At 51.1% G+C, this 25,703-nt stretch overlaps 1 protein-coding gene across 3 annotated transcripts in view; it reads left to right on the top strand.

Moving 5' to 3' along the window:
• The first annotated feature begins 1,461 nt into the window (after positions 1-1,461).
• The window catches only part of ANP32A (acidic nuclear phosphoprotein 32 family member A), a 39,684-nt gene continuing 15,442 nt past the window's right edge, over positions 1,462-25,703 (top strand). For all 3 annotated transcript variants that reach the window (XR_003436420.1, XM_027123448.1, XM_027123447.1), the window contains exon 1: positions 1,462-1,768. Coding sequence is in view for 2 of the 3 variants with exons in the window: in XM_027123448.1 (XP_026979249.1) it covers positions 1,715-1,768 (54 nt within the window). In the remaining variant the exon portion in view is untranslated. The remainder of the gene's footprint in view (positions 1,769-25,703) is intronic.

Raw genomic sequence — 25,703 nt, 5'->3', positions numbered from 1 at the left:
ATTAAAGTTACTACAGTTTCTTCCCCAGTGTAAGCATTCTATATGTGCCTTTTATTTACACTGTCACTTTTTATTTCCTCCTAAACTTTGTATGCTCAAGAATGAAACTGTATTGGTGTTATGTAACAATATTTCAAACTTGCAACATACATATTGGTTTATCTCTCCCTTGAACCCATGTCCCTGAAAAATAAACACAATGTATGCAAAAGAACTACCTTGAAGTGCATGAGGAAGAGTGTAGACGTGTAGAAATAAAAGAATCGAAAAACAGTTGTGTGGAGATGTATCTGTCCTGTTGACAACAATCCCCGTGATTTGTTAACAGACATAGGCAGCCAACGCAGTACACAACACAGTCCTAGAACTGGCCATAAGTTGTTAACCAAGTGGGAATTAAGGCTTTAAGGTCTCTTACAACTAATGTGATTCAAAAAACCGAAAGCAAGCAAACCGTAAAACTTGGAGAAAGTGCTCCAAATAGAGCCTCTTTGGCAGCCCAGATTGAACCAAATGACTCAGGTGGACAATTAAAATAAACTGTGCGCCGTTTTCTTTCACTAGGTCTATAAAGCCCATAAATTATGTTCGGTCCAGAAAACCAGGAGTTACTAGCACCTTCCCTTTCCATTTTCTAAAATATTCAAAGTATTCAGCATCAATTCTTAGTCCATGGTCTTCACTCATTTATTGATTAAACAAAACCCCGGGTGCCTCTTGGTGATCACTCCTTCCAAGCTGACATGCAAACTGAAATGCCTCTCCATGGAGAGGGTCGAGACCGCAAGGCAAGTCATCCAGAAGTGGACGCATCTTGCTTTTTATTTACTTATGTATTCAAGGGGCTGCGATGGCCACGGCTGGACTACGACGAGGCGGGAGGCGAAGGGGCGCGCGGGCTGTGAGCCGCAGCCCGGGGGTGGGAACCCGTAGAGGAGATGGGGGGCAGCAGCCACGCTCCACTAGCTCTGCCCGCTGGACCCAGAAAATGACCAGCCCCTCCCCCCACCGCACCCTTGACCCCTCCCCTCTTTCCAGGCCTTTCATCTGCCCGCCCGCCGGGCAGTCCGCGGCCCCCAGACCTCTCGCCGTCTGCCTCTTTCCACAACCCGGTCGTGCGGCGCGGTCAGGCCCGGGGCAACCCCACGAAGCCCTTGGCCCGGCGCGGACCCCGACCCCCTGCCCCTTCGGCCGCGCCCCTCCCTTTCGTATAACGCACCTGCGGCCCCGCCCCCGGCCAAACGCTGAGGCGGCGGCGGGCTGGCGAGGCCGGGCGGCTCGGCCCTCCAGGCACAGTCACCTTCCCTTCCCCCTACATTCCGCCCACCCCCCTTGCTCAGCCGCCGAGCTGCCGCCGCGCTCCTCAGCCGCCCCGAAATCTAAAGGGGTCCGTCTCCGGCACCACAACCAAATGGCTGAGCCTCCCTGGCCGGCTGCGCAGCCCGCCCATTGGTCCCTTCCCCCCCGCCTCCGCCACCATTCGCTGTTGCCCGGAGACCCTCGGCGGCGATTGGCTAAGGCTGCTGCCACTCTTCCGGGCTGCCAATCCCGCCTCCACGGTGATCAGGTTAGTGTGCGCCGCGGGTGCTGGGGGCTCGAGAACCGAGCGGAGCTGGTTGAGCCTTCAAAGTCCTAAAACGCGCGGCCGTGGGTTCGGGGTTTATTGATTGAATTCCGCCGGCGCGGGAGCCTCTGCAGAGAGAGAGCGCGAGAGATGGACATGGACAAACGGATTCATTTAGAGCTGCGGAACAGGACGCCCTCTGATGTGAGCATTTGCCAAAAATATCTCTGTCGGTCCATTCTCCTACTTTGTGTGTGTGTGTGTGTGTGTGTGTGTGTGTGTGTGTGCGCGCGTTGGGGGGAGGCACTTTTTTTTGAGGGGGGCGCCCGGGAGATGTGGGTTTGGGGGTCGGACTGTAAATGAATTGCAAGGTTGGGGGGTTGCAGTGCCAGCCGAGCATGTTCTGGCTGCCGCCGCCGCTGCCCTTGGTGTGTGACTACCTGTGCGTGTGCTCCCGCGTGTGCGAGTGTGGGTGCGAGAGTGTGCACCCATCGGGGGCCGGCGGGCGCACGCGTTTGGGTCGGAGAGAATGAGGCAAAATAACCCTCTGAGCTCGCTGCTCCCGTGACTCCGTCTGAGGGAAAGATTAACAAGAGAGGAGGAGGAGAGGGGCTGCCTCCTGGATTTAACAACAAAAAAAGGGGGTTTTATATTTTATAAATGAATCCCCCCTTCCGCCCCCCTCCCGCGCCTTCCCCCTCCCTTTCTCTCTCGCTCGCTCGCTCGCTCGCACACACACAATAAGTTTTGGGCTTCGCGAGTCCGGTTTAGTTTCTGATAAATGTGGGCCGAGGCCCCTGGGGAGAGCGCGTGGGGAGGGGGCTGCAGTGGAGTTGGGAATGGCTCGAGTTTAAAGTGCGTCTTCATTTCTTTGCAGTGATGAGGCGAGAGACGGGGGAGCCATATTTGTAACTTTGTAGTGTTCGTGAACGCGCCCTTTCTCTCCCTCCCTCCCTTTCTCTGCCTCCCTTCCTCTCCTCCTCTTTCTCCCTCACTCTTTCCACCCCACCTTCGGGCCAGATGCTGATGTTTCTTCCTTTCCTTCCGAAGGGAGGATAAATTGGAAGACGGGGGGAGGGATTTTCGAACGTGCAAAGGCACAGATAATCCCCGCGCCTCCCCACCTCGCGCGATCGCTACTGCAAGTTACCCAAAGGCTATGTCCCGGTCCCCCCTCGCCCTTGCTCCTTCCGGCCTCCCTAAGATGCTAGGCTTTGAGCCCTGGCCGCCCCCCCCCGGCCCCGACCCCCGGCCCGTCTTTCTCTAAGGTGGGCTCCTTGGCAGCCATTCGGCGCCCAGTTAATAAATGGGCCCAGGAAACTTTGTCAGGACGCGAGCTGCCCAGAGCTGGTGCCTGTGGTGGGTATTGGCTGGGTCCAGATTTATGCGGGCTTAGCAGACACGCAGCTCCGGGATGGGAGTTTGCCTTCCCGTCGCCGTTATTGATTGGGCAGTAGCGGGAGTACGGCCGGAGGAAACTTAAACCGATGGGAACTGGGAGGCTCGGGCAAAAGCCTACCCCCGAGGAGGGGAAAGGTGAGGGTGGGTTACTCGAACGCCCGTTTTTGTCTCCCTCTCGCTTTCAAACACTGTTTTATGTGAGTTGGAGGCTCAGCGGAGGAGACCCCGGGTCTGGGGCGGAGACGCTGGCTGACTCCTCTCGTGGCCCCTCCGGGGACCAGCGGAGCGCGGGCGGGAGGACCCCTCACCCCAGCCCTGTAGCCAGGGTTCCACAGAGTTGGGAGTTTGGGGTAGCACTGTGCGCTGACCTGTCGCCCCTCCAGCCCGTTAAAACCCGAATTCCTGGCGCAGGCAGGCCTTGCTTCCTCTTTTCTCTACTTCCTCCCCCAAACCTGAGTGAGACTTTTGAAAACAAGATCCTTTTTGTGCCCCCCCCATCATAACGCAGCTGTGGACTGTAGACGTGCAATGCCTTATGGCGCGCAGGGCGGGGAGGGGGTGGCGGAGGGAGGGGAGGGGTTGCCCGCCGGAGGACGCTGGAGTTTCCGCGAACAATTTGCCGGCGGTTTGCCTTTCTCTGGCCGGTTTCATCCCAGCTTGGACCCCGAGCCAGAGGATTGGGGGGCTGGGTGTGGTGATGGGGGAGGGGGCCGGAGCCGCGGGCTTCCCGCGTACTTTCCGGAAGCCCCCCGTGCGGAGGGGGAAGGGCGCCAAGTAGGGGGCCGGGGTCGCGGAGGGAGGGTGCGGAGGCGCGGTTCGCCCGGCCAACCCTATCGCCGCTGCTGGCCAACTGGGAGCGAGATCGAAAGCGGGTCGAACCGGCTCTTTAAACTTCCCGAGTGTGTGCTGGGGGAGGGGAGCGCGCCGCGCCGAACTGGGAGCGATTTCTCACGCTTACGCCCCCTCGCCTTCGAGTCTCCCGGCCCACACGCCTGCCCCCTACCTTGAGGCGGGGTGGGGCGCGGGTAGGGGTGGAGGGGGCACTTTCTGTCCGTTTGCGGAGGAGGGGGAGAAAGCTAGCTAATGAGGGACAAAAGGGGTGAGGGAGGAGAAACTCGGTTTTTTAAACGTTCTTAAGACAAATAGCTCCCAGAGAGCGCCCCCTGCACCCCTCCCTGCCGTGCTCCCCCCAGGGCCCCCACACACCCACCTTCGGAGCCTCTCCCAACTCTGATCCGGGGGCTGGTGGCCACGCCGCGACGCCGAAATAGGACAAGCAGCCATGTTTCCCGGGTCTCGCGCGGCCCGCCCCTCCCCTCCCCCATGGCGCGGCCGGCGCCGAGCGCGGGGCTCCTAATGCGGGCGCCGGGCTCCATGCGGCGCAGGGCGCGGGCCGGCGGCCGGGCGACCCGGCGGCCGGGCCTCGCGCGTGCGGGTCGGGGCGCGGGCGCGCCGGACTGGCCCCAGGGCGGGCCTTTTGGCTTCCCGAGCTGGTTTGGAGCTCGAGGTGTTTTATTTATTATTATTGTTTTTGTAACGGCCAGGCCTGCCGGAGGCCGAGCCCGAAGGGCGCCGAGGCGTTACTGGGGGGCAGGGGCGGCCGCCGGGGCCCTGCTCGCCTGTGGCACGACTGCCGGGCGCCGGGCTGCCATTTTGTCACCGTGGCTGTTGTCCCTGGGTGGGGGGGGCGCAGACTTGCGCCATCGCCCCGACGGCCCCGGACGTGGAGGCAGCAGGGGGAGCGGGCTCCGGGGACCCCCAGTTGTGCTCTGGGCCCCGATGGGGGTCCCCGCCCCTTGCCAACGGCCTGAGGCTCTGCTGGAGCGTTGCGGCGGCCGTTGCTCCGGGAGGGCGACGATCCTCCCGGCGAGTGCTCCCCCCACCCCCCAGCGCGCTCCCTGCCTCCCCCGCCCCTCTTCTCGCCAGTATTTCGTCCTTCCTCCTGCAGGCGTTTTAGACGTAGTTCAGTGTGGCCCTAAAGACGAACGGATCGCCCTGGTGTTTGCTCTTTCTGCGGAACTGATAGGAGGGTGGGGGGAGAAATTAAACATGAGGTTTCTTTTGGGGGGGGGCGCACGCGACTCTAGCGGCCCTGACTGAAGCGGAGGACAGCAGCCGCTTAGCCGGGAGGGACGAGTTGATGCGTTGGGGAAACGCCCTCCGGGGCTGGGCTCTCCGGGAAGGTAGGTCGCGCTCGGTGTTTCAGGTGGGTGTTGCAGCGCCCTGCTGGCTGCTAGGGGAGGCCCCCTTGCTCTCTCTCTGCCCCTCCCCCTTTTATTTTTGCCCAGGGGAAGGCAGCCACAGTAGTAAATGTAACCCTAAACCGAAAAGATTAGGGAATAAGGCGTTGCTTTTTAAAAAGTAAATGATGTCTTTTTTATCCTAACTGCCTTTCTCTGGCTGTTGACTGTGAGCCAGGCAAGGCATCGCGTCGCCGGCATCTGTCTGAGACTTTTTAAAAGCTGATATCCATGCTGGTTAAGCACCTCACAGGTTAAACTCTGGTAGACGTCTGCATGGAGACTAGCTTTCATGGCAGTGCCCGGCCAAGACTGCTCAGGAAGCCAGGTTTAACTTTGACCTTTGGAATACGTCACATCATGTTTTCCAGACTGACTTACTGCCTAATTGGGTTCAAGTAGGCTGATATTAACTCCAGTTTATGCAAGCCTACCAGGGATCCAGAGGCAGAAAATTGAGCATGAGTTCCATATGGACATGGTCAGTTATGTTTTGGTACTGGATTGCTGCTGCTTATGGTAGTTTTGAGCCTGAGGGCTTCACGGGGGAGCTGGGTAGTAGAACCACACGGGCCTAAGTGTAAATTCCTCGTGTCACAGAGGTAAGATAAGTTAACTGCCCTGCCCCTGTGATCTCAGGCCGGTTAACTTAACCTACCTCTTTGATCCTTGGTTTCCTCACCTGTAAAATGGGAATAATCCTATTTAATGAGTCAGTGACAAAACTGGCTTGATCTGGCCCTCAGGTGCTCAGTATGTGATAGTGTTATTCTCAGAGAGAGAGGGCGGTGTGATGCAGCACAACTTTGGGCATTTCTAGGGTTTAGAGAACAACAATAATAATAGCTGATGCTTGTATAGCACCCATGCTATGCCTGGTACAGTTTTAAGTGGATTACACATATCAGTTAATTTAGTCCCCACAGCAGCACTAGGAGGCAGGTACTATTATAATCCTTATATTAACACAGGAAATCAAGGCATAAAGATGTTATCACAGCCAATCTGCATACTCAACCTCTATACTCCCTCCCCTGAAGGACCCTTACTTGTAAGAGACTGTGGGGAAGAGCTTTTTCTTCCTTGGCTTTGAAAATTGCCACCTTGTGAGAGAGAAGACTGGACAGCCTCCTGGTTGAAGATACTGAGGTGGGTGGTCAGGATCAGAGGCTCTCTGGCTTGTCGGTTTTAAGGGGGAGGCCGTACATACACTTCCCTAGTTTGGGTTAGCACATCACATCTGGTTAGAATCTGGTCTTTTAGGTGTTGGGGGACACATTTTGAGGAATGAGAAGATAAGCAGGAGCCACTCAGGCAGTGGTGTGTGTGGGAGCGTGCGTGTAATGCATTTCCCACTTTTATTATCAGACAAAAAGCTGAACAGAATTGGCATGTCCTTGGTTTCCAGGACCTAGTTTACTAATAACACTTCATGGATCATCTCACTTAATCCCCCAACAACTCCTTAAGGATAGGCCAAGCAGGGTGACATCCTCTGTTGTGAGGGTGAATCATCCAGGCTGAGAGAGTAGGTCAAACAGCTGGTAAGCAGCAGAGTTGGGTTCTCCTCCCACTGTAAAACCGGAGGTCCTTAGTTACACAGTTAGGACTTTGAAAATTGTATAGTCTGTTGGGTCCCAAACGTGGCCCATCACCAGAATCATCGGGGCGCATGTAGAATGCAGATTCCTGGCTCCACCCCTGGACATTGGTTTAGCACAGGCATTGCCAAATTTTGGGTGAACTGCCTGTTTTTGTATCACGAGCTAAGAATGATTTGTACATGTAAACACTGCAATCAGTTTGATGATGTGGAACACTGAATCCCAGTTAAGGGAAATGTTGTCTCCCTTCCCCCCCTGCAAAGAATTATACTTGTCTCCTTGGACCTTTATTAGGAAAAAAATTGTGCTCATTATATGTTTTGAATTTTATCAATAAAAGAATTGTGGAAATTTGTTTTTTTTTCATTATAAAAGTGCCTATTTAGTATTGTCAATTTTGCCTTTAGGTAAAGTTTACTATCTTGCCCCTTACAGAAAAAGTTCGGTAATCCCTAGTTTAATAGATTGTGGGGAAGGACCTTGGGATCTCAGTTTTTAAATTTTTTTAATTATTAAATTTTTTTATTAAGTGTGTAAGAAGCCTTTCTTCTGGGTGGTACCTTAGGGGTCTTTCCAAGTCCTTTGACATGTGCCTTTTTTTTGTTGTTTTTGTTTTTGTGGTACACGGGCCTCTCACTGTTGTGGCCTCTCCCGTTGCGGAGCACAGGCTCCGGACGCGCAGGCTCAGCGGCCATGGCTCATGGGCCCAGCGGCTCCGCGGCATGTGGGATCTTCCCGGACCAGGGCACGAACCCGTGTCCCCTGCATCAGCAGGCAGACCCTCAACCACTGCGCCACCAGGGAAGCCCTGTGCCTTTTATCTAGTTGATGTCTGGTGGAAATCAGCCTCAATCCATGAACATCCATAAGAAGAGAAATCGTACTTGTTGCTGGTGTAAAATTGAGCATCCCTTCTATCCAGAAGTTATTCTGTGTAACCAACCGAAATTCTTCATCTTGCATATTCAGGATATTTCAAAAGGTTTTTGCATACCTTGTAGTTAAATGGTTACCCTTAAGTTTTAGATGTCTTCTCAGAGCTAGAGAAAAGGAGCTTTGAACTGCAACGGTTTGAGCTTTGAGGTCTGGAAGGTGCAGCAGCTGTGTACCTGGTGGCTGACATCAGAACTTCAGAGCACAGATCACTGGAAAGCACAGATAATCCTAGAATCTCTAGTTTGGGCCTGCTGCTCTTCCACCGTGCATGTTGCCTGGGGAACGTACTAGCAGCAAAGTGGCTTTGAGTTCCAGAGCCCTTCTTTCTACCTCTCTAGCCTCTTGTGCCTGAGCTAATAAGCGGAAGGAGTGGATAGAAAATTGGCCAGGCCGCGGGAGGAGGCAATAAATCCAAGAGGGTGAATCCCAGTCCCCATAACTGTCGCCTGTACTTTAAGGACAGCAAACTGCAGACCCAGTTCCCTCTCTGGGCCGCTGCTGCACCACCAGCCTCTCAAGGTAATACAGGCACCTTGATTGAGCTTTGGGGGCTGGTCGTCTAGAGCTTCATTATATATTAATTTTACCACATTGAAATAAAAAACCTCAGGGCTGTTGGGGATCTTTTATGGAGATTGTGTAGGATGCTCATCAGATGTCTCGTTACCACGGTGCCTGCCCTCTACTCTGGTGTATCACTTAGGAAAGGAGCAGAGAGCTTGTTGCTGAGTGGTCATGAGCCCTGGTCGAATGAGCTTGGCTGAGTTGTTGAGCCTGAATTATGACTTGGTGAAGAGGAGGCTCATTTCTCTGGTGTCCAGAGGGGGTACTCCCTTACAGATGTTCGCTACCATGCCCTCCCAGGCAACACACACATTTTGACCTGTCCACCACCTCTAGCTAGTGCTCTAGTCTCCTAGGAAGTACCCTCCCCCAGTCCCCCATCACCACTTCCTTCCTCCCACTAGCAAAGTAGAGAAATAGTGACCTGAGTCTGAATCTTATATTACATTGAAATATAATTATATGACAAATGATAAATACCCAACAATGATGTTTTCATTAAAGAGATGGAGTCTGGCAGGGATGGAGATTTGTGAAGGCATCTGTTATTCCGAACTTTTCATTTAATAAAATGGGTTGAAGCTAGATGAACAAAGCTGCCGTTGGCCTGGGCCCCCTTCCCAGACATGGAAGCAGCCTCCCTGCATAGAACCAGTTGTCCTGATGACATTTGTTAACACGAAGCCTATAAAACGAGATAAGATGTCTTTGTTCACTGGCACTGGGCCCCATCGAGTGCCTCCTGGGCCACACCCTGAAACCCCTGTGTTTTCACTCAAATTTATTTTGTTTCAGCTTCACAGATGCCCTGGTGCACACATCTGTTGCCGCCTTTTACCAAAACTTGCTCCAGGTGGCAGGTCTAAAAGATGAGTTTACTTAACCCCACGATCACTTACTCTAATGTGGATTAAAGTCTGGGTTATCTTTCCCAGGGGGATTTGCGTTTGGAGATTCCAGTTTGGTGAGGAAATTACCAGAGAGCTATTAGAGACTTGGGTGCTCTTCCCAGCCTTGCTATTAAATAACTTGGACAGTTGTTTGGCCTCTTTGGGCCTCTGTTTTCTCCACTCTAAAATGGGAGTGTTGAGTGAGATCAGTGACTTTCAAACTTTTTGTTCCTATACTAAGAAATATGTTTTAAAACACTACCCAGTATGTATATATTGATACATACACAGGTTATGTGAAAAACTGACAGTGCGCTCCCTTACTGGGAATAAAACACTTTTATATTCATTAAAAAAAAATGCTGGCTTTGACCCATAAATTGATTTCATTACTTGTTAATGTTGGAAAGACATTAAAAGATGAATATTAATGCTCGTTCCTTCACACTCAAATGTTTTGTGGTTTGATTTGGAGGAATGCGGGAATGCCATTTGCAGCTTTGTGAAATCTCTCCGCCGAGGGTCAGTAGTGATTCCTCCTGCTTTGAAGCCATCTCATCCTGGGTCCTATGTTCTCAAGCTGCTCTCCTAGCCCTTTCCCAACCCAGACCTTCTCACAGCATTATGGAATCATTATCCTAAATTCCTGCCTGGATGGATGCCTTCCAAGTCTCCTGGTTGTGCCAGCAGCCCTCCGCCAAGCATGTTCCTCCACCCACTTCTCTCTACCCTCACTGCCCCCCCAGCTTTGTCTTTGTAAAATGACAATGTAATAGTGCCTACCACACAGTCTGGCACAAAGTACGGGCTCGATAAACATTAGATGTCATTGTTATTATGGTCTGTTCCTAGACACCACAGTTGGCATTCACTTAAAAAAAAAAGTTTACATTATCAACAGACACATTATATCAAAAAGTAACATTTGTTTCAGTGGGGAAAGAGGTTAGAAACTAGAGATTCAAACTTGCCAGTTTTTCCCCACAAGCAATTCAACAGTAAATGTGTTGTTTCTCCATCTAATGAGTGTAGCTCTAGCATCTAAACATCATGGAACAGCCCCAGCACTGGATTCTAAATAGGTAGTTTCTGCTGAGGGTAATAACATGACTCTCCCTTTTCCTGGGCAACACCTGGTCACTACCTAAAGCGAGTAATTCAGACTCGACTCCTCAAACTGCCCACCAACCCTCCACCCCCTCCCTCCCAGCCAACGACCTTCCCCTCACAGAGAAAATGGAAACTTCCTGGTTTCCTAAGAAATTCCTAGACCAAACCTGTGCCCAGCTCAGCTGTCCTTTGGGTCTTACCTGTGCCTGCCTTTCAGTTACCTTTTTCCTCCTGGGCACCTAGCTACTCTCCTTTGGATCCTTCTCAAGCTTGGGGGGTTTCTCCCATCTTAAAGCAGACAGGAAATGTCCCTTGATCTCCTATCTCACTCTAGCAACTGGCCATCTCTCCCCTTTTACATTCAAACTTCCTGAATTGTCTAACCACCTTCTCCCTTCCCTCACTTCTCTCACATCTCAGCCTCCGCAGCTTCCTAAACAGCTCCCCAAATCCCAGCAGCCCTCACTGTCTTTTACATGACTTCTCAGCAGCAGTACTGTATCCCCACCCTTGACCTTCATGAGATATGTTCCCCATTACCTCCCCCTTTCTCCAGTGTTTCCCCTACAGCTGTGGCCACTCCTCAGTTTCTTTGGTTCTTTGGCCCTCCTCTCTGCAGCCGTGAAGTATCGGACTCAGTCAAGCCCAGGCCCTGAGCTCTCTCTTGTTCTGTATTCCCTCCCCACAAAATCTTGTTCTTCCTCACTGACAGCTGCAGGTACTTTGTGGTGCCTGGGGTCTGACGTTTACTGTTAACATCTCCGGCCTGACCTCTTGACTGAGCTCAGGACGCACCTAGTGTCTCCCCGCGAGCGTCCCCAGAGCACCCCACATTCAGCATGTCCAGTGGGAACCCATGGCCTCTGCAACCTCCTCCATCCTCCCCACATGCACACATGTGATCTTTCCATCACAAATCCTGTCAGTTGAAAGTATCATCCAGCCGATTTCCCCTGCACAAAGCCCCCTTGAAGCCATGCTTCAAACTTGTTAGAATGATCTTACCAAAATGCAAGTGTAATCGTGTCACCCTGTACTTAAAATACACCATTGTCCTTAGGATAAAGCCCAAAAGCCTTAATAAGACCAACAAGAGTCCTGTGTGGTCTGCCTCTTAGTCTCATCTTTCTCCTCACCCCGCTTTCCCACTGCGCTGGCCTCACTACCGTTTACGCTCTCAAAGCTACTCCTCTCCGGAGCTGCCACCATTACTTCTCTAGCATCTAATCATCTTTATGATCTCCTTCATCCGATATCCCTCCTCAGCTCTAGGTCTTCTTTTGTTCTAAAACTCTTATAGAAATTTCCTTCAAAGAGCTTCAGTTTGTAATTAGACATTCCTGCGTGTGTTTGAAATGGCATCTCTGTCCCCATGTAGCCGGTAGGCTGCATGATTGATGGGACCTGTTTGGGCTCAGCAGTGCACTTGGCACGTGCCAGGCATTGTAGAAGTATTGGTTGAGTGAAGGAGCCATGGTCCTTGTACGTTCTTGTCATTTTCATCACCCACGGTCTGGTGAGCCAAGCACGAAGCCACTGAAACAAAGCATCCGAAACACCACTGTGGTTTGGTGTCCTCAGCTTTCCCAGGGTCAGTGTGAGCGCCTGCCTCTGGGTGGCTGATTCACACCTTCTCAGCCTAGTGGTCTTCACGTTTTTCTGGGTTTTATATCCCGTGTCGGTAAAAAATTTGAACCTGAGCCCTGGCCCCGGTGTGTCTCCCTTTAGTTAGGAATTATTCACATACACTGCCTCTAAATATGTACATTGTAGAACCACCAAAAAATTAAAATTTAAGAGGTTAAGTTAAAAAATATTAGAAGTCCGAGGGTTTACTTCCTGCGGCCCCATGGATTTTCTGGGGGTGATCCACTTAGGAGACCACTCCTCCAGTCAGTTGCTTTTTTTTTTTTTTGAATTTTTGAATTTTATTTTACTTATTTTTTATACAGCAGGTCCTTATTAGTTATCTATTTTATACATATTAGTGTATATACGTCAATCCCAGTCTCCCACCACCACCACCCCCACCGCCACTTACCCCGCTTGGTGTCCATACGTTTGTTCTCTACATCTGTGTCTCTGTTTCTGCCCTGCAAACTGGTTTGTTGGTACCATTTTCTAGGTTCCACATATATGCGTTAATATATGATATTTATTTTTCTCTTTCTGACTTCACTCTGTATGACAGTCTCTAGATCCATCCACATCTCTACAAATGACCCAGTTTCGTTCCTTTTTATGGCTGAGTAATATTCCATTGTGTGTATATGTGTGTGTGTGTGTGTGTGTGTACATATATATATATATGTATATATATATACATACCACATCTTCTTTATCCATTTGTCTGTTGATGGGCATTTAGGTTGCTTCCGTGACCTGGCTATTGTAAATAGTGCTGCAGTGAACATTGGGGTGCATGTGTCTTTTTGAATTATGGTTTTCTCTGGGTATATGCCCAATAGTGGGATTGCTGGGTCATATGGTAATTCTGTTTTTAGTTTTTTAAGGAACCTCCATACTGTTCTCCATAGTGGCTGTGTCAGTTTACATTCCCACCAACAGTGCAAGAGGGTCCCCTTTTCTCTACACCCTCTCCAGCATTTGTTGTTTGTAGATTTTTTGATGATGCCCATTCTAACTGGTGTGAGGTGATACCTCATTGTAGTTTTGATTTGCATTTCTCTAATAATTAGTGATGTTGAGCAGCTTTTCATGTGCTTCTTGGCCATCTGTATGTCTTCTTTGGAGAAATGTCTATTTAGGTCTTCTGCCCATTTTTGGATTGGGTTGTTTGTTTTTTTAATATTGAGCCAGTCAGTTGCTTATTTTATTTTTAATTTGGTTACGAAAGTTCACGGCATACGAGAAATGCCTGTGTCTTATTAAGTGCCCTTTCCTTATTAAGATCTTCCTCGCCCTGGTGTTGATGGTTAGGAGTGGAGAACATTCTTAGCCCTTCTTTGATAAGCAGGGAAGATCCAGTGGTCTGCCTGAGCTCCCCAGCAAATCAAGCGTCTGTTGCCCCATGTCAGCTGGGTGCTGCCTGGTCAGGCTGTGTGCACAGACCCTCCTAAGTTCCCTCAGGTCGTCCCCTGGGGTCCAGTAAAGCCAACTCCTGGGCTGCTCCTGAAGATGCTTGGAATAGCCCAGAAGCACCTGAGATGAGAGGATTCCATCAGCCATAGACTTCAGCTGGTCATTGCAGCGGGGGGAGGAGACTTTCTCCTGCTTATCCCTCAGGCTGGATATAAGTCAAAGGCAGGATCTGTGCGGGCCAGAGGGAAACCTGGAGGAGAGAAGCCTGCCGGTGTTCCCGTGTGTTTTTGTGGGGCACCATCAGCAAGGTTGTGCCAGGACTCTGCAGTCAGAAGTGCCCAGAAGGTCTGGATCGGTGGATTCTGCCGCCTCTTGCAGAAGGCGTGAGTGAGTGAGAGAGATTCCTGAGTGAGTGGGGGCTGCGGGGGAGCACAGCCTTATAGTAAATTTAAAGGGGTTAATTGTAGATTTCTTCAGGGGCGTGCATCATGAGGAGAGACCCATCCCACGTAATGTAACCAGCTTTCCCCTGAGCTGTTGGCCTCACCAACAGGCCCAAATGGTGTGGCTGTGGAGGGGAGGGTGAGGGGAGCTCACTTTCACTGACATGGGCTGTGTGCATAGCCTCCAGGATGATGCACGGGGCTTTAGGAACGCTCTGTAAGTATCCGTGTAGCAGGTAGAGTGCATTGAATCTAGTTACTTATGTCCTGGGCTGGGGGCAAGGGATATGAACAATGGGGAGCGGGTTACAGAAAGCTGGTACTTACTGCCCGTTTCTGTGGTGGAGCTGGGGAGGCATATATATATATATATATATATGTGTATGTATGTATAAACACAGCACATAGGCAGGAGGAAAGGTATGTGGTTGGTAAGGCAGATTTCAAGCCCAGCTGTGTGTCAGAACCACCAGGGGAGCATTTTGAGAAATTCCCAGGCTCTACCCAACTTCCGAATCAGTCTCCCAGGGTGGTGCCCAGTCTGTGTATTTTTAGAATGCTCTAAAGGGGTTCTCTAAAGCAAAGTTGGAAGCCGCCACATTGAGGCGGGGTGCAGAACTTCACAGCGGGTAGGAAGAAGTAAGCGAAGCGGATGTAAGAGAGAGGAAAATGGAGCAAGGAAAACAGGAGATTGGAAAGGATGCAGGATTTAAGCTGCTGGGGTGCTGGGACCCGGTCCTTGGCCTGCTCACTGTATCCCCCCGCCAGCCCCACCCTCCACGGCCACACACATTTCACACGTGCCCAGATTCCTGCTCATCACACTTGTGAGTTTTCATTTACTTGTATCTCATGAGGCTGCTGAGTGCTAAGTGGGATTTATTGAGCAAGGCTGGACTTGGTCCATCCTTGATCTCCAGGGAACGGAGGCCAGTGGGCATTTTGTGAAAAGGAGGGGACCAAAGGGCCAAGCAGTCAGATGTGCTGGGCTGTGCCAGGGACTGCTGAGCCCTGTGGGTGGAGGATATCTAGTAGGTTGCGTTTTTAAGCCTCAGTTGCCTCATCTGTAAAATGGTGACTAACTCTAACACCTGCTTCCCAGGGGCTGTTGTCAGGACTGAAAGAAATAAGGTTCATGCCAGGTGTGTGTTGTGGACAGCCCCTGAAGATAAGTAGATTCTAGCCAGCCTGGGCTTGATTGAGCTGCTGGAATGAGGGGGAGCCAGCCCGGCTAAAGGCCCTTGCTCAGTGTCTGAGCTTGTGTGTGGTGGGAATACTTCTTGGGAGAGCTGTCTTTGCCTGCCTCGGAAGGAGACCTCACTTGGAGCTGCTCAAGCAGGTGGGCGAGGGCAGGACGGGTCCCAAGCAAGGGACAGAGCCCCCAGTTTCTTGTTGAGGTGGGGCTGGAGCTATGTCAGCCAAGCTGCAGACATCCCCTGCCCCAGGGCCTCCCTTCCCATCGTGGGGTAGGGGTTAGAGGCTCTCTACCTTTCATGCTCTGTGCCAGCAGCCCCTCCTTCCTCTCAACTTCCCTCCTGGCTACAGACTTCTGGGTCTGCCCCGCTCAGGCCTTTATCTTTCATCCAAACAGCTCCTGAGAGGTCTCCTCCAGGAAGTCTTCCTAGACTCACTGGAGGAAGGGGAGCAAATTATGTCCATCCCAGGTGATGTCAAGATGTAAAGTCCCCAGGATTTCTAGGTCATGCAGCAGTGTTCTCCTCTCCACTAATTCTGGGATCACCTCCTTAGGGTGTGCATGGTGGCCCCTCTCTCCTTGGATTAGTCAGTGTCCCTTTATTCCCCCCTGCCGGAGGGCAGCGCTGACGGTTTGCAGAGCCCAGCACAGCTCCCCTGTAGCTGGGTGCATCAGGAAGGCGCTGTGATGATGTCATGTGGCCTCCAGCCTCCCGCCTGGCTGCCAGTGGGAAGGATCTGTCTGTTCTGGCACAGGGGCCTGCTCCATATGGAGGGCCAGGAACAGGCCATTGCAGTCACTCGGGGCGTTCCTTGTACTGCTGCACGTCTCCCTTTCCCCATGGAGATTCGGGTGTACCCCGGTGCAGCCCAGGAAGAGTGGGCAGACGTGGACTTGAGTAAAGCTCCCCAGCTGTCTGGGAGGCCCGAAGAAGCCTCTGCAGAGGTTGGCCTGCTGCCGTGATGAGTGGTTCTCCTCTGAGCCCCCATCTAGTTTGCAACTCCGTCGCAGACATGCCTTTGTGAGTCTCGGTTAAGAGAGCTGGTGTGTCTGTACGTTGAGGTGTGGTCTGGGAGTGTGGGGAGGCTTCTAGGGTAGGGCCCTCCGGGGGCTGCTGTGTGGGGTGAGGTAGAGCAGCCAATCTGGGAGGAGAAGTGGAATGCTGGCTTCTTAAAAGCGAGGGGGACTTGGTTCAGGGCAGACAGTTGGCCTCTGTAGACACTCAGGAATCTTCCCTCAGATCCCGTGGCCAGTGTGGTCATTGTCAGGAGTGGACACCCAGGAGGGTCAGATGTGAGAGTGAAAAAGCACCTCTGAACTTGACCTGTGGCCGTAGACTCCAGCGAGGTCTGAATCCCTGTTTGAGGTGCCCACTGTGCTGGAAACCAGACTCGTATTGGGCACATGGCTTGCCAGCCCCAGGAGGCTTATTATGTCCATAGATGTCCCTGATGATGAGCAGCGCTGGCCAGCTAGTGCCTGATGGTAGCCAGAGTTGTGAGGGTGATTTCTGAAGATAGAAAATACTGTGGAGGGTCATTCGTTTCCACATATTGATTGAATGCCCGCCCTGTGCCAGGTCCTTTCCTGAAAATTCCGGGTACAGCAGTGAACAGGACAAGGACATTATCTGGGCTGCCCATGTGGGGCTTCCATTCCGTCGAGGGAGCCCATCAGTAAGTTAAGCAAAGGCATGACTGCTGGTGTGATAGGTCCCACGAAGACAGATAAAGCTGTGTTAAAGGGGATAGGTGACCCAGGAAGGCTTCTCTGACACGGTGGCATTTGAGCAGAGGCTCGAGTAGCCTACACTGGACTTGTGGCCCCCCGAGCCAGCAACTTAGAACGTCTGATTTGGAAGCACCTGCGAATCATCTTGCTGAGGAGCAAGCTGAGGCCCAGCGAGGTTAAGATGAGAATTCATGAGCTAATGACATGATACAAAAGAGTGACAAACTATAACTGGCCAGTACTCTCTGCTCTCAACCTTATGCCTCTCCCCAGACCAGCTGACCCTCTGCCTTTTCGTCCCATAATGTCTTTTATCACCCTCTTGAGGCTCGCACTTTAAAAGATTGGTACTTCCAAATTGCGTTCGTTAACAATAGTAGATTTATCTTCTCATTTGTGGCTGGTGTGTTGGGGGTTGGGGAGCAGGAACACATCTGTAACTGCCAGTCAGCCCCCCCAGGCACGGCCTCGCCGCTGGGAGCTGGTTATGCTCCTGTCTCGGCAGAGATGCGGCCCGGTTTGGGTAACGACAGGCTCTTGCTTCCTTTCACGGTGGGATTTCTATCCATCCTTCTGAAATAGCAGAGTTTCTTGAAGGACGCCTATTGGTACTCTTTGGATTCCATCTGGATCTTTCAGGCCCTCCCCACCTGGTTTGGGGGGCCAAGCGCCTTTGAGTGGGCAAGGGGGACACTGCCAGAGCCGAACTCAGAGGCCCCGGAGCTTATTTTAGGGAGAGAAACCCACAGTTAAGTCAGATCACAAATCCAGCCATGACCCACCCTCTCCCAAGGACCGGGATGAGCCTTAATTGGCTGATAGTTTTCATCTAGAAGCAGGCGTCTTGCATGAATATGAAAGGAGCTTCTGGTGAAGTAAGACTTCATTAATCAGCCTGCTAGGAGCCTGGCTTCCCAGTATGATGGGGGCTGGGTAATTTGATGCCTCCTGTTCTGCTCTGAGCTTCTAAAGGAAAGGCACTAGATTTTCATCTCTTTGCTAAGTATTGAGAGAAAGTAGTATCTTTTGTATGTGTTTTGTTTGTTTTTAACTGTTGTGGTGTCTGGCACATGGGTACTCATTTGTTCTTACTTAATCTATACAGAAACGCTACAAAATGAATGGGATTATTCCCACTTTAGCAGATGAGGGAAGTGAGGCTCAGAAAGCTAGTGAACTAGCTCAAGGTCACATAGTACTGAGGAGCTGTGCTGGGTGCAAAGCCAGGTCGTTGGCTTCAGAGCAATGCGTGGAACCTTGCATCTTAACTTTGACCTCTTGCCTCCTCTCAGCCACTTTTGGGGCTGCTGTTAATATGGAAATACTCTACACTCCTGACTTCCATTTCTTTCTTTTCTCTGCTGCATTTGTTCCCCCAGGAAAGCAAAACAGATGATGCCAGAATTTCAGATTTTTTAAAGTGTATTATTGTGAAATAGAACACATTTAAAAGTAAACAAAACAAATGTGAGGTTCAGTGATTTTTCTCCTTCAGGTTTTTTTTTTTTAAATGATTTAAATGATTATTTTACACTGTCAGTGAAATCCCAACAAAATCAACTTTATCCTTGCCTTTCTGTGCCAGGGTCTTTAATAAATATGTGTCTGGGTTTCCACTGACAACTCGGATGTACTTCAAACATGAGGGCTTGTGCACACAAATGAGAAATATACCCAGGATACCTCACAGTACGAAAGAGTGTTTGGAAGGTGGGAGAAGGCCAAATCATTCTCCAATAAAAGTGGGCTAAGACATAATTAGGGGCTTGGGTGCTGCCTCAAAAACTAATAGTGCATTCCAACCTTCCGTAAGGAAAGTGTTGTGAACGGGCATGGCAGTGAGCGTCATGTGTTTTGCCTAGAACACCTTGCTGCCCTTGCCATCAGTAAGACCCCTTCTGGAACAGGAGTTAGGCTTATCCCTTGTTGAGTACCTGCTCCGAGCCTTGCTTCCTGTTAGGTACTTAGCAAGCATTATGTTTTGATCCTTTAGAACGCCACCTACAGTGCAGGTCTGGCCACCCTGTTACCAGACAGGGAAACAAGCCCACAGAGGTCAGGTGGCCTTCAAGGCACACTGAACTTGCCCGTGTGCTGTAGCAGTCCCTTCTGCTTGTCTATCCCAGACTGAACACTCTGGGGACAGAAGGCAAGGATACCTTCATCGTTGGAGCCTAGTGCAGTGCCTAGCATTTGGTAGGTTCTAAGTAGTAGTATTGAACGGATGGAGGCGAGGTAACTTGTTCACACAGGTACAGTGGTGAGCCCATTAGATTCTAGAACTCCCAGTCTCTACGACTGCTGCCCTGCAGGTCAGAAGTGGGGTCTGATTCCAGCTCTTTGGTTAATAAGCTGGGTGAATGCAAAATGACATATGTGCCAGCTTATCTGTATTGCAACATTATAGCAAAAGATTGGAAGTAACTCAAATACTCATCAAATAAGGGGCTGGTTAAGAAAAATGATGGCACATCCACACGGAACACAATGCAAATAAGAAACAAAGACGGTTTTTTGCATACTGTATATTACACGAACTTCATGAAAAAAGGCAAGGCAAAGATCAATGTATAATATGTTAATTTGGTATAAAAGAGAGAAAAATAAGATTCTTCTTTTTTTTTGGCTGTGTGTTGGGTCTTCGCCGCTGTGCGCGGGCTTTCTCTAGTTGCAGTGAGCGGGGGCTACTCTTCCTTGCAGTGCGCAGGCTTCTCATTGCGGTGGCTTCTCTTGTTGCAGAGCAGGGGCTCTAAGGCGCGTGGGCTTCAGTAGTTGTGGCACGCAGGCTCAGTAGTTGTGGCACATGGGCTTAGTTGCTCTGTGGCATCTTCCCAGACCAGGGCTCGAACCCGTGTCCCCTGCATTGGCAGGCGGATTCTTAACCACTGCGCCACCAGGGAAGCCCGAAAAATAAGATTCTGAATTTGTTTGTGTATGTATAAACAAACTCTGGAAGGATTTTTAATGGGTGGAATAGTTACTGGAGAGGACGAGAAGGAGAATTAACTGTATATGTTGAGAATGATTGTGTTACTTATTCAAAAAATTAAAAAGAAAGTAACAGAAGTGGCTTTGGACTAGCTAGTCTATGTATCTGGGCTTCAGTCTCCCCATCTGTAGTGAGGTGATTGGATTAGATCAAGGCTTCATGTGGATGGCATGGTGTATATATTGTGTATCTCTGGTTTTCATGGGCTTTTCCAGGAGCTGCTGACCCTGTCCTAGGATGGTCTGCGGACCCTTCTTTCGTTGGTGGCCTGGACTTGGATCAGCTCAGGCTGCTGGAGAAAGACTGGGGTGATGCAGAGAGCCAGGGGCCTTCTGCAGAGGGGTCGGGCCCAGTTCCTGTCCCCATTCCTGGGACTTTATCCTCTGAACACCCTGCCCTGATGTGACTCAGTTGGTTCTTCCCCTAAATGAAGGATTACAGAGAAGAGAGACTGTTCCGGAGCATTCTGGCAAAGTGCTCCAGTTTAATAGGAAGAAAGAAAAATGGCAGCATGTTTTCCCAGGTTATTTTTAATGCTTTTCAGTTCAGCAAACATTTATTGTGAGCTAAGTGCAAGGCGGTATGGGGGAATCAGCTGCATAACACCTCCTCTCTGCTCTCTGGGGTGCCAAGTTTTGGGTACGAAACTTGCTCGTAAAATTCCTCCCTGTACCCTCCAGGACAGCACGGTTTACCTCGTCCAGTCCCACAGAGATTTGTGGGATCGGTAGGGATTCTTCTCTCCATTTTACAGATGAGGAAATTAAGTCTCAGTGAAGTCTTGCCCAAAGCCACACAGTTCCTAAGTGGTAAAGGCTGGAACCAAACCACATTTTCTGACTACTTCTCATGCACCCAAACGCTCATAAGCAAAACCTTCTGCCACAGGATATTCCCCAGGGGTGTAGCCGAGGGCCGTTTCTACTGGGAAACATTGGGTGAGCACAGTCCTGAGTAAAGCTCCTTTTTTCCTCTAAGGACAGGCAAGAGAAATCTCAGGCTTATGGTCAGGTCTTGGGTCTTACCCCCTTTGCTGTGGTCCAAACAATTCTGACTTCCACTGCTTGTGAAACCCATCACCCTGCCACCAGTTAGGTGCAGAATGTCCCATGGGTGTGCACGAGTGCGTGTGACAGACAGCGCCTTCTTCCCACCCCTTTCTCACTCCACCACTTCCTTTCCTTCCCTTCCACAAATTCTGTTGCCACCACCTGTCATCCTAGCTGTTCCCCCAAAAGGACCAAGCATGTTCCCTGCTCAGGGTCTTTGCCCTGGCTGTGCCCTCTGCCCTCTTCACTTGGCTTCAAGTCCCCACTGAAAGCTCAGCTTGGATCGGCCTTCCCTGGTACGCTTTGTAAAGTCCTCTCTCGTCATGATCTCTTTTCTTTCCCCTTTTTCCCTTTGTAGCAATTATATAGGTTGTATATAGACATATACACTTACTGGCTTATTATCTCACTCCTCCACTAGATTGTAAACCCGTGGGCTAGGCACCCAGTTTTGGTCTCTGCTGTTTGGTCACTGCCTAGCACAGGTGCCCAGCATCTGACAGACACTCTGTTGATATTGTTGAATGAGTAAATCGGGCCTGTGGCCTAAACACATAATGCTTCTTTAAAGAGGAAAGAATCAATCATAGCATTTTAAGAGGTGAAAAGACCCGAGGCTCATCTCTTATGCAGGACTTCATCATACAGTATTATTAATTCATTTAATAGTTGTTCAGTGCTGTTTATATGTACGGTTCTTAGCAGATGGTCACTGAGCAGTCTCCAGTGCGTATGCTTACTGGGACAGGGGGATCACTGATTTTCTTAGAACAGCCCATTCTTTCGTGGGACAGCTGTAAAGATTTGCTGTAAAGATTTAAGCACCCTCTTATGTTTTACGTTGGGCCGAAAACTACCTATTTGTAATTCCTGCACACTGATCTTAGCTCTTGGGCTGCTGGAGAGCACAGAATAAATGTACTTCTATTTGCATACGACTCTCCTTCAAATAGTTGGAGAGAGAGAGCTATCATGAGTCACCACCACCTCTGGCCTAAACATTACTAGTTCCTTCCATTGTTCTTCTAGTGTCACGGTTTTCAGAAGCCTTCCCACCCTTGTCACCCTCTTCAAGTTTGTTCTGCTTCAGGTGTTGGAGTTTCTGGTTTGGTCCCATCAGAGCAGAGTGTTCTGGGACGGCCTTGTCTGTGTTGGCCACCTTGGCGGGGACCTCCTTTATGAGCTTCTGATGAAGACTAAAATCTCTAGGCTTTTTTTTTTTTACATCGTCTCTATTTATCTAGCCCCTCGCTGACTCTTCAAGAATCATGAAGGTTTTTGTTTTGTCTTCGTTTTTAGCATTTTAAGATTAAAGCAGCTGTAAATCTGTGAACAGCAATGAATTCAACCTGTACTATATTTTAAAAAACAGTAAATATACGTAAAGCTCTATCACCAAGATGTAGGTGAAGAGGGTGGAACTATGGAAGGAATGAAAAACCCACAGAGCCTTTAAGTTTCTCCTTTCTGCCCTCTCTTTGACTGCCTGTGTCCTTTTCCCAGTGTCCATCTGTCCCCCCCGCCCTCCGTGTTCCATCCCTCTCCCCTCCTTCCAGCAGCCCCTCACCTCCGCTTCCTTCCTTGCTCTCCTTCCATTGCCTCCTGTTTTCCCCCTTCTAGCTAGTAGCATATGGAACTAACAGTACTCCTTAGCATTTCCTGCACTTCCATCACCAATACTTTTACCATAAGCACTTAATTTCCAGACGAAGGCAGGCTGCACATGTCACATTTCTCTAAGGGAGGAAGAGATTAAATTCCTTCGTACGTGTGACCCTCGGCTAATTTGTTTTGCGGTCTTGGAGAGAAAAAACTTTCAGTCCCCAGCTTTAGGTTCTTTTGCATGATTGGTTCCCTTTTCTGCCCACATCAGCGGTTTCCGATTGGTGGTTGGACACGAGGGCTTCAGTGCCACGGTGTTCGCTCGGCTTCTGTCATTGCCAATGTGGCTGTCATTTTGGTAGAGGTGGCAGGGAAGGAGGCCAAGGTCGAGGGTTTCCTCTCTGAGTCCACTTAGCCCTCCCTGGCCTCTTCTGCCCTGCCAGCCCTCCTGGGGTACATGGAGAGGCAGGCAGGGGTCGGGGAGGAGGGCTGGGTTCAGGCCTGGGGCTCTTTTCCTAACAGCTGTTTTCTTTCTCCTACTCTGTTTCCTCTTGCTTCAAGGAGTTCACCATGGAGAGGCCGGTGTCTTTGGGGTGCGGGCCCTAAGTTAAGAGGATTAAGAAATGGCCCAAGGTCTGGTTCCATAAAGGGCTAACTGTGTGACCTTGGGTGAGTCACGGTGTTGGTTTCCACCTGGTTTGTTAGTCGCCTGAGGAGCTGGACTGGATCCAGTGGTTCCCTAGAGTTACGATGAGGGATCCTCTAGTTCTCTGAAGCACTTTTCTAAAGCCGACTGGAAATTTGGCAGGGGCCCATACGAGGGCTGTGGGGAGTGTCTCAGCCCGAGTCTGAAGGCATGGTGTCTTCTTAGATGGGCTGTGCTGTTCGCCTGGGCTGGGTAGGGGCTATGAACCGCTGGCCTGTGGATCTCTGTGTGGTGAAGCTGAGGAAATGAATTAACTTCTGTTTTGCAGACCATTCTTCCACTTGGTCCCTGGCGGGTGGGTAGCTGTCACCACCCACACCAGACCCACGGCAGAGACCCTGGGCTGTGTCCTCTTTTCAGACCCTGCTGACTCGAGGACTCTGGTGGGATTTCCACAAGTGGTCCCAGCCCAGCTGGGCTCAAATCCCTGAAATTGATTTCAGGAACCCAAATTAGCCACATCAGTGCAGCTGGGACAGGGGGCCCAGGAAGCCATTTTTGTATCGTTTTGTTGGTTTGCCCGCGGGTGGAGTTAGTGGAGTGCTTTGCTTCCAAAAGTGAGTAAGGGGTCAGAGCCATTGCCTTCCCCCGCTCCATCCTTTCCTCTTGAGTGACCTGGTCCAGTTTGACCATTTAGCCAGCCCCTCTGGGCAGGGCACCAGCAGGGGACACCAAGACCTCAGACCATAGCAAGGCTGTGTTTGGAGGGGAGACCACAGGACGAAAGACTGCCAGGCATCCTGTGACCGAGCCATGGTTCTCTGAGGGCCCTGGTAGGTGGACAGGGACGGTTTCCAGGGGGTGGGATCCAGTTGTCTGTGGATTCAATGAGGTGATGCCTGGGGAAGCACTTCGTAAACTGTAACGTGGGGAAGAAATGCCAGGTGGTGTCACTGTGTTTGCTGCCAATCAGGGAGGCTGGCAGAGGGGTGAGGCAGGGACAAACTTGAACAGAGGCACAGGGTTTTAGTCAGGGGACATTGATGGTCGGGGGGCTGGGAATTCTCCCCTGGATTTGGCACTTGACTCCCTTGGCCATTAGAGGCTTCTGGACAAGGAGTGATGGGCCATGACGTGGCATGATCAAAACAGCATTTTGGGAAGGTTGCCCAGGATGTACCCCCTCTGCTCTCTGGGCCTTCCTCTTCACTCTCCTCAGGGCTCTTCTGTCGCATGGGGCCAGTGCTGTGGCTCTTGGATCATCATGGATGGTGTGGTTTTTTATGAACCCCAGGATTGCACAGCAGGCAGTAGGACCCCATGTGTTGAGATATCTGCTCCAAGCTGTCCTGTAAGGTGGCAGGCATCAGATGGGGCAATGCCAGACTCCAACATTCGGAACCCAAAACCTTGAGCCCTGGGGGCTGTTTTTATGATCCCGGTGTGTTTTAAGAGACTACATGATTGATTTTCGCATTTCAGTAATTATCCGGGATAATTGCCCGGCGGCCCAGATTTCCTTTTTGGCATCCCTCAACGCGATGAATCCTGGGCTCTTCTGGCCCATAAAATCTCCCACCTCCTTTTGGGGAACAATGATTGAGTTTGGATGTGGGGCAGGACTAAAAGTGGGTGGACCCACAGAATTTTGAAACTAGAAGGGATCTCGTGTCTGTCTGTCCAGTGTGTGGATTCGGGGACTGTAGAAGCCCAGAGAGGGTGGATGTGACTCCCCCCCGGGGCACATCGCAAGTTAGTGGCAAAGTGGGCCCAGAGTCCAGTCATCAGACTGCCTGACGAACATCCTTTGCACCAAACCTCCGTGCTTCTCGTCCCTCTTCCTTCCCCTGGTCACCATTCAAACACTGCCTGCTGGGACTGCACCTTCCCTGGGCTCTGCTTCCAACTCCTGCTTCTCACACCTTCCAGTACCCGCTGAAGGTAGCAAGGGACACAGCCAGTTAGAAGATGCAGCCTGCTAGATATTCGCTTGATCATGTCATTCACCAGTTCCAAAACCCTCATCTCTCCCTGTCCCCACTGCACTATCACCCCCCCCCCCCCCCCCCCCCCCCCCCCGGGGCGCCCACCACCTGGTCCCCCCCCCCCCCCCCCCCCCCCCACACACACAGTAAAGTCGGACCCAGCTTGACTCCTCCCCACTTCCTTTCCCGCAGACAGCATTCCGGGCCTATTTTCTCCGGCTCTGGGAATTGTTCACCTGCTAAGTCAGGCAGGGCTAGGGCCGGGCTGAGCAATCAGGGAAGGCTTCCTGCAGGAGATGTAACTGACAAGTCCTTGAAGTGGAGTAGAATCTAGACTGGCTGGAAGAGAGGAGTGAGGTTCAAGGGGAGGAAAGCAAAGGCATAACATTTGCTTTCCAGCTCTGCCAGGCTTCACTAGCTAAGCAGGTCCATCTGATAAGCCCAAAGCCCAGCTCCTATACCAGTTGTGCCAGTCCTGGGGTTACTGCCCTGAGTCTGTTCTTCTGGCCGGAGAAGCATCTGCAGTGGCACCAGCTCCTCTGTCTTTGGCGAGGCAGAAACCAAGTCCTCCCCAAGCTTGGGGCAGGAGGTAGGAGGCAGGTTCCAGGCCGCGAGGGAGCCAGTCACAGGGTTTATGTTAATGTGGGCCCTCCCCCAGCCGGCGCTTAGCCTATTACCCAGGCCCTGCCGACAGCTTAATTACCGCCGCAGC

This window comes from Aethalodelphis obliquidens, unplaced genomic scaffold (assembly GCF_003676395.1).
Source record: "Aethalodelphis obliquidens isolate GAN/ISIS:26980383/991018 unplaced genomic scaffold, ASM367639v1 scaffold26, whole genome shotgun sequence".
Classification (NCBI taxonomy): Eukaryota; Metazoa; Chordata; class Mammalia; order Artiodactyla; family Delphinidae; genus Aethalodelphis; species Aethalodelphis obliquidens.
Note: the sequence above shows the minus strand (reverse complement) of the source record. Positions and strands in the feature narration are given on the sequence as shown.